This window comes from Piliocolobus tephrosceles, chromosome 14, assembly GCF_002776525.5.
Source record: "Piliocolobus tephrosceles isolate RC106 chromosome 14, ASM277652v3, whole genome shotgun sequence".
In the NCBI taxonomy this organism is placed as follows: domain Eukaryota; kingdom Metazoa; phylum Chordata; class Mammalia; order Primates; family Cercopithecidae; genus Piliocolobus; species Piliocolobus tephrosceles.
This window is the reverse complement of record NC_045447.1, coordinates 6,013,201-6,022,147: the sequence shown is the minus strand read 5'-3', so window position 1 is coordinate 6,022,147 and position 8,947 is coordinate 6,013,201. Positions and strand designations below refer to the sequence as shown.

Here is an 8,947-nt window from a genome sequence, read left to right as displayed (position 1 = left end):
TTCACACCCTGTAAAAAGAACAGCCCTGTTCCACAACGCTGCGCTGACAGCCACATCGAGAGGGGCCACGGTAAACACATGAAATGCCTTTGGCAAATACTTGTACCAACTGGAACGAGTGAAGTTTCCAAAGTAATGTCAGGGACAACTGCATGCTGCTGTCAAAGGCCGTCACAGGACACAGGCTCACTTGTTAGAAAGGATGACGTAGTTCTACCACTGATTCTTGCAGAATCAGATCTGGTGAGTGGTGAACCAACAGGTGAACGGGCATCAAACTTAACTGGAAAAAATATTGTTCAGTGTGTGGCAGCAAAATATGCATTTTAAAGAAAACTTCTTTCTCAAATCAGGTGTTAACAGTATTAACACAAGCAGTGTGGGAGACATCCTGGCCCCAACTGTTTTTGCCACGCCTCCCTTTGGAAGCTTAGGAGTTCGTACGTTCCCTAAGTGGTCACCACTACAAGTGTCTGCTAAAATGGGCACTTCATCAAGATAACAGAAAAGTAAACTTAAAGTAACGAGATTGCTTCCCAAAGGCACATGGAAGAGGCTGATAAAGCCCCTGACCCAGACAGAGTGGGGCCCATCCCTCCCCGTCCTGAACTGTCACACACTGCATGGCCAAGGACAAACTCTCCGCCCCCACACAGGAAGCAGCAGCTGCCTCTGGGGACAAAGCACTCTAGGAAGTCACCTGCTGCCTGGGTTTCAGGAGTGTTCAGCTGACATTAGTCAGATGTCTGGACACCAGGGAGAGAGACACAGGTAATGATATCGAATGTTCAAACCTTTGGCAAGCAAAAGTTGTTTTTTAAAGCTCTTTATAATCTGCTCAAGTAGAATTTCTAACACAAAATCCTTTTTTGCTTAAAAATGACAAGGGAAACGTCAAATAATGCACATGAACCTTCAGCTACTTTCCTACCCCCAAATGAGGTTAGGGGCTGCACTGCATTCACTATAGACCCCTAGTTTTTATAACTGTCAGCTGGACATTCTCATGTTTAGGATACTCCAATTCACTGTGTGGCTGCTTGGAAAACTGGACAGAATCAAGCAGCCCGCCCCTCCCTTGTCCCGAGCCTCCTCGATCTCCATTCACCATGGCCAATTTTTTTCCCCCACAAAAACACTATCACCTCTAACGGTAACTGGAAACACCTATCAGATATTCTAAACAGCATGTATTTTCACCAGGTAGATGATTTCTGAAGATGACAGGAAGTCTGCCACTCTCTTCCCAGTTCTGAACTCCTCTGGTTACTCTTCATTTTAAACCGGGTGCTTCTTTCCCGCCCAAAATATTCTATTTGGCCTGCCCCAGCGGTTCCCAGGCTGCCTGGTGACCAGAGTCCCTTGGGAAATGTTACACACACAGTTTCTCAGGCTTTCTGGAAAACTAGTTACATCTGTCTGACATCTGTAAGCTGAGGTGATTCTTCCACAGCTGAGTCAGCGCCAATCTAGCATTTGGCAACTACATGTCTGTACCTCACCAGTCACACAAAGCTCACAACATGCTGGGAGCACTTAAATGATAGTTCAAGACTTATTCTTTCACTCCATATTCTTCTCTTTCAAGATTAGGGATTTTAGCTAGGGAACTATGTGCATACTAAACAGGTAAATGAACTCATCACAGAAACAGAATACCCTGGGCCTGTGTCTAAAAATGCACCATGTCAGCAGGATTTTACCTAACACAACTCTGCTGCCCAAAGTGACCCCCAGGAGACTCCAGGTTTTTTTTGGCGGGGGGGGGGGGGGGGGGGGGGTTTTTTTTTTTAATTAGGCTAAAGACACCAGCACTAACTCAGCTTATTCCAAGCTAGGCTGTTAAATAAATCTGTCTTGCCCTAACAATGGTTGAAAGGACCTGCCCTCCTCCCATCTTTTTTTTTTCTTTTTTTTTTTTAATATAAAGTTTGTTCTGTCGAAAAATGATTAACATTTTAAACAGGGGAAAGAAAAGCAGTCTACTAAATTTTAAAAGGATTTTGTTATTTGCTATACAAATACACATTTCTTTTTTTTTTTTTTTTTGAGACGGAGTCTTGCTCTGTCGCCCGGGCTAGAGTGCAGTGGCCGGATCTCAGCTCACTGCAAGCTCCACCTCCCGGGTTCATGCCATTCTCCTGCCTCAGCCTCCCGAGTAGCTGGGACTACAGGCACCCGCCACCTCGCCCGGCTAGTTTTTTGTATTTTTTAGTAGAGACGGGGTTTCACAGTGTTAGCCAGGATGGTCTCGATCTCCTGACCTCGTGATCCGCCTGTCTCGGCCTCCCAAAGTGCTGGGATTACAGGCTTGAGCCACCGCGCCCGGCCTACAAATACACATTTCAACTTTTACAACACTCACTCCAGTCTGACCTCCTCATCTATAGAAGAGTAAGAGATCAACATTTCCGGTCTCTGACTTCAAGGACATTATTACTGATACACAATGCCCTCTAAAAAGCTTTTGCAAAGGACAGAAAGTACTGAAGATGACCAGAGGCTCAGGTGTTAAGGATGCATTTTCCGTGTATTCCAACAGCACACAAGCTCCTTACAAAAACAAATAAGCTTATCTAGATGGTTCCCCGAGCTGGTCATCTTCAGTTTACAATATGCTGTGGCTGCCGGCCCATGTCATTGGGCTTTTCTATAAAAGCTTTCTTTTCTTGGAACTGCTGTCCTCCTGCTCCAGTCTCCTCTTGTCCCACATAGAGTTCCTCCTGGTGTGAGGGGTCTCGGAACCGCACTTCTCCTGCTCGCCTTCACTGAAAGCCCTGGCCTCTCTCCTGTGACAGAGCTCCTCTTCTGGGTCATCACATTTGCTCTGACACGTGGAAGCCTCAGGACTGGCAGCTGGAGGTTCGCCCTGCACGGGAGGTTTGGGGCTGCTCAGAGTAGCCACTACAGCAGCAGGCTGCTGTACATGGCCCAGGTCCTGGTGAACGACAGGGAAGCTCGGCTCTCCTGCAGAAGGTGTTGCTCCAGGATGCTGGGGGCTGAAGGGTTGTGGATCCCATAGGAATATTCCTCCTTTGACCTCAATGCCCATCCTCTTCAGCAGTCGTGGGTCCCGAAGTTGGTCATAAACAGGAGATCTTTCAGGGTCCTTTGAAGTAACAGTAAGAGTAGTTTCCTTGGAGTCAGAGGGTGTGTGGTACAGAGAAGCAGCAAAAGATGTCTCGGCAAATCCACTGTCTAGCTTGCTGCTGGGCAAGTCACCCTGGGGTCTGGATACCTCTGGGGCTATGGTAAGAGGGTAAGTGAGAATTCTCTGTAGCACAGGCTTGAGTTTCAGAATCTTCATTGCATCATGTCTATAGTTTTTGTCACAGGTCTTAATAATGGCACCACGCTTCTGAGCATCCTGAATCAGCTGATCCCAATGCTGGTTTTCCTTGAAAATGAGAAGGGAGAAAGAATTACGCCCCAAAGAAATACTGCTTGGGAAGCACAGAGTTCCAGCTTTCATTTCTGAACAAATAATATATATTATTATATGAACAGATTCCGAAGATTCATTACTTGTCAGACAATGATGAAAGGAAAAAATAAATTCGAATACAAAATGATAAAGTCCCACTCCTAAAAAAAGAGAAAAGACCTGGTCACAGCCTATAAGGGAGTACTTCAACCTTTTTTTGTTTGTTTGTTTGATACGGAGTCTCACTCTGTCGCCAGGCTGGAGTGCAGTGGCGCGATATTGGCTCACTGCAACCTCCGCCTCCCAGGTTCACGCCATTCTCCTGCCTCAGCCTCCCGAGTAGCTGGAACTACAGGCCACCACACCCAGCTCATTTTTTTATTTTTAGTAGAGATGGGGTTTCACCGTGTTATCCAGGATGGTCTCGATCTCCTGACCTCATGATCCGCCCACCTCAGCCTTCCAAAGTGCTGGGCTTGAGCCACCGCGCCCGGCTGAACTTCAACCATTTTTATCAGTGCATTCAAATGCAATGCAAGTGTGCGCTGGTCACTAGGAGCATCATGTTGCTATTTATATTTCAATTAATTAAAATAAAACAAAATATAAAACTCTGTTCCTAAATTGCAGCAGCCACATTTGAAGTACACAGCAGTCACACATGACTAATGGCTATTGTACTGAGCAGTGCAGACACAAAACATTTCCATTATCACAGAAAGATCCTTTGGACAGTGATCTAGAGTACTGCCTACACCACTTGGCAGGGCTAATATTCTGAAACAGGAAGGTCTGGTTTCAGAAAGCAAACTTCTGAGTGCATGTGACTATTCCAGAAAAAGGCCCATGGCTTTCACTGGATTTCCAAAGGCCTCCCAAACCCCAAACGGCTAAAACATCTTCATCACTGAGATCTCCAAGAGAGCATCTCACTTTCTGCCTGTTCCCTAGAGGAGCTTAAGACATAAAATCCCATCTTGGGAAAGTCGCCAAACACATCCGTCTCTCCTCTCTTCCCGACAGTTTCCTCAGAAGAGGCTGCTGCTTTACAACCACTAGAACTCAGGTCTCTTTAGAAAGAAGAAAGAGAAGAAGAAAAGGGATAGCTACCCTCTCATGGGGGTTCCTGTACTATTCCTAAGGATATGTCAGGGAAGCAGGGAGGCTGCACAGTATTTACTTGCTGTGTGACCTTAGTCAAGTCACTTGACCTTTCTGAGCCTGTTTCCTCATCTGTAAAATAGGAGTAATACTTTATTTAATGGATTCTGAAGTGCACACTGCTTTCACATTTTACCATTTCCGACCTTGGGGACCCTCTTAGCCATGTACCCGTCCTTGGGGATTTCATGATGAGGCAATTATAACCCTTAGACTTTTAGTCAATAAACCATTTAAAGATCTCACCCGAAAACCTTCTACAGACATTTTCTGATAAGACAAGAAAACACCAGCATTAAAACTTATGCCCTGGGCTGGGCGCAGTGACTTACGCCTGTAATCCTAACACTCTGGGAGGCCGAGGCAGGCGGATCACCTGAGGTCAGGAGTTCAAGACCAGCCTGGGCAACATGGTGAAACCCCCCGTCTCTACTAAAAATACCAAAATGAGCCAAGTGTGGTGGCACACACCTGTAATCCCAGCTACTTGAGAAGCTGAGGCACGGGAATCACCTGAACCCAGGAGGCGGAGGTTGCAGTGAGCTGAGATTGCACCACTGCACTCCAGCCTGGGCAACAGGGTGAGACTCTGTCTCAAAAAAAAAAAAAAAAAAACCAAAAAAACTTTATACACTGGAGATCAAGGGTTCTAAGAAAATCCTGGAGACAATGGTGAAACTCTTAGCAAATGCTAAATTGCCAATCTTACTACTGCACTGAGGATGAATGGCAACACTGGTGACTACGGACCGGGAAGTGATTCATTCGTGCTAGATTCTGAAAGTGAAATATTTTTAGGAATATCTTAACCTATTATTTTACTTGTATTTTCTCTTTTATGTATGCATAAGAATGTGATAAAAATCTGTCTCAAGTCTTAAAAGAGTCCTTTCAATAAATATGAAAGTTCTAAGTGAAAATAAAGCACTGTATCATAGTCTAATAATGGTACATAAAATACTGGTGGTGCATATTATAATGAATGGTTTGTTGAATTTGATAAACTACGGTAATAAGCTGACGTCACAGTAGTTTTTTAAGGTTTGGAGAAAGTCATGTGACCAGAATAAAATGCTTGGCACGGTGGCTGGCATATTCCAGACAGGTCTGTGGAGGGAGTGCCAGGCTCTGTGGCTCAGTTCTCTTTCTCACTCAGAGATCCTTAGCCTGTGGCTCAAACACATACATGAAGCAGATGGCCTTGCTATTTTTGCTAAGTTTAGCACACCTAAACTTGGTGTTTAATCCATTCCTAAGATCACAAAAACAGTTCTGAGCAGACACAATTAGCTTTGGTTTTTCAGAGGAAATTAAACACTTTAATGATTGATCCCACTTCCAGAAGGGGAACTAGGCTAAAAAATTAAAAACAAAACAAATCCCCAAAACAACAAAGAAAAAGCCCAAGGACAAAAAAAGTTAGAAAGCCCAGCTGACAAATTGGGAATTTTTATATTCTAGTCTGTCTCTTTTTGTAGCACTGCCTTCCTAGAGTGAAGACAATGTCAGTGCCATTAGCTGGAGGTCAGTGGTCCGTACAGTTGTGGAAGGGTGTGTGACCCAAGGGCTCCCAAACACTGTCTAAACGGAATGTGAAAAAGGGTTACGGAATAAACTTCCAAGCCCCAGCTTCCCATGTCCTCCTTGGGCTGCCCTGCCTGCTGCACTCCACCCTTCATAATCACGATGGGCCTCATCCATCCACAGAGTGCACTGCCAAGACACATCAACACCCTGAGTTGCCAAATAAAGGGAGGATGAAAAGCAGTAGTGCCCATGAAGCTCCTTTAATCAAGGCATCACTAAAAGATGTATCTCTAGTAACATTTCATTTACTTTTCAGGTTTAAACACGATCAAGGCTGGGCGTGGTGGCTCAAGCCTGTAATCCCAGCACTTTGGGACGCCGAGACGGGCGGATCACGAGGTCAGGAGATCAAGACCATCCTGGCTAACACGGTGAAACCCTGTCTCTACTAAAAAATACAAAAAATTAGCCGGGCAAGGTAGCGGGCGCCTATAGTCCCAGCTACTCGGGAGGCTGAGGCAGGAGAATGGTGTAAACCCGGGAGGCGGAACTTGCAGTGAGCTGAGATCCAGCCACTGCACTTCAGCCTGGGCGACAGAGCGAGACTCCATCTCAAAAAAAAAAAAAAAAACCACAATCAAAATCTGTAATATTAAAAATATTTGTCTTGTTTTGCTCAACTGTACAAATAAGTGTTAACAGGCTATTCAACTGACAAGAGATCACGTTTTAACACTCAGATCCTTATGGTCACAGGAAAAGCAATTTTTAAAAATCCAAACCTATATTTTGAGATAACTACAGATTTACAGGAAGTTGCAAAGAAAGCACTGAGAGGTTGCATGCACCCTTCACATGGGTTCCCCAAGTAGTTATAAAAATCAACTTTTTAGGCCAAGGTGGGATGACTTGAGCCCAGGAGTTTGAGACCAGCCTGGACAACATGGTAAGACCCTGTCTCTACTAAAAGCACAAAAAACTAGCAGGGTGTGGTGGTACATGCGTCTGTAGTCTCAGCTACTCAGGAGGCTGAGGAGGGAGAATAGCTTAAATCCAGGAGGCGGAGGCTGCAGTGAGCTGTAATTGCACCACTGCACTCCAGCCAGGGTGATAGAGTGAGACCCTGTATCCAAAAAAAAGGGGGGGTGGGGGGAATACAACTTTTTAAACTTTCCAGTTCCACAGAAATTATCATGAGAGACATGTAGATCAGTGAGATTAATATAAAGGCTTTTAATTCTAAAAAGAGATTACCCCAGTGAATCTTATCCCAAACAAGTAGGAATAGAAGTACAATTTCTTTTTTTTTTTTTTTTTTTTTTTTTTGAGGCGGAGTCTCGCTCTGTCGCCCAGGCTGGAGTGCAGTGGCCGCATCTCAGCTCACTGCAAGCTCCGCCTCCCGGGTTTACGCCATTCTCCTGCCTCAGCCTCCGGAGTAGCTGGGACTACAGGCGCCCGCCACCTCGCCCGGCTAGTTTTTGTATTTTTAGTAGAGACGGGGTTTCACTGTGTTAGCCAGGATGGTCTTGATCTCCTGACCTCGTGATCCGCCCGTCTCGGCCTCCCAAAGTGCTGGGATTACAGGCTTGAGCCACCGCACCCAGCCTAGAAGTACAATTTCAAAGAGAGGAAAAAATAAAATAATACTGCTTTCTATTCCATTGAATATATTTAAGAGCGATGTAATCGTTTTAATTGCTGTATTTTAAAATGTCAATATTGATAATACATCAGAAACATAATCTTCAGTAATATTTAAACTTACAAAGATTTTTTCTATCAACTTAAAAATGGGAGGTACATAAAAATAAAAGGTACACAGCTTTTAAAACTTCCTTCAGAGTAGGCACACAAACGACAAAGGCTGGAGGTGATAGAGTAGAGTGAAACCAGAAAGGTGTATCTGAGCGCCACCTGGTGGCAAGAACCAAAACCAGGGGAAACAGCCACCAAGTTGGCTCTTCTTAGATGAAATCAATGACTTTATAAAAAGAGAAATGAGAAAACCTACAAAGTTATTACCCCTAATGAGACAAACAGCAAATACGTGAGACATCTAGCTGTGGTATCAGTGAATTAAGTTGTACCATTTGTCTACTAAAGTTGGAAACTCGTACACCTCTTCCAGAGGGGCGCCTGTCCTGGCAGAAGAATGCCGGAGACGCTAAGTGCTGGAGAAACAGAGTGAGCAGCACGGCTCCCAGTGCCAGCAAAAAAGCAGAGCAGAGCACGCGCCTGCAAACTCTCTCTGGCATTAAGCTGGGCCAATAAACAGTCACATTTACTGAGTGTTTACTAAGTGCCAAGTAATTGCTATGGCACTTTACATTTGTGGATTTAATATACCTTCTTAACAATAATCCTATGATGTGGATAATTTGTTTTAAAATGGTCACCTTGAGAGCCCAGTGTAGATACTTGGGTTCTGGGCTGAAAAAAGGCGAATGGTTCACGTGTACACAAAAGCTCCTAGGAAGAAGTTGCTGGAAAACATAACAACCATTATTTTGTAATCCAGAAATCATTTACACTTTGATGGACAATAAGAACAAAAACTCAAACAAACAATAGTAACAATGGGTAAATTTCTGAGCTCTCTGGTACCTACCATCAGGGTCCTCAAATGTCCGAGGATGAAGAGGCTGTACTTGGCTCGTGTGATGGTGACATTCAATCTCTGCAAACTTGCCAGGAATCTAGGCAATAAAAAAAGAGTTCCTTCTTTGTCTAGAATGATTTAACACACTGTGTGAGACACAGGTGGACTCTACAATGACTCAGTGTGCCCGAGACACAGGAGGACTCTAGAATGACTCAGCGTGCCCGTGTGAGACA

The 8,947-nt window shown here is 44.6% G+C and overlaps 1 protein-coding gene across 6 annotated transcripts in view; it reads right to left on the bottom strand.

Annotated features, from left to right (window-relative positions):
* Positions 1-2,294: 2,294 nt before the first annotated feature.
* Positions 2,295-8,947, bottom strand: part of SETX (senataxin) — a 99,338-nt gene continuing 92,685 nt past the window's right edge. For 2 of the 6 annotated variants that reach the window (XM_026457124.1, XM_026457127.1), the window contains 3 exons: positions 8,721-8,808; positions 8,509-8,595; positions 2,295-3,397 (listed from right to left, as the gene is read on the bottom strand). In XM_026457124.1, coding sequence (XP_026312909.1) covers positions 2,651-3,397; positions 8,509-8,595; positions 8,721-8,808 — 922 coding nt within the window. In that variant the 3' untranslated portion in view covers positions 2,295-2,650. The remainder of the gene's footprint in view (positions 3,398-8,508; positions 8,596-8,720; positions 8,809-8,947) is intronic. The other 4 variants (XM_026457125.1, XM_026457128.1, XM_026457126.1 and 1 more) reach the window with 4 other exon arrangements.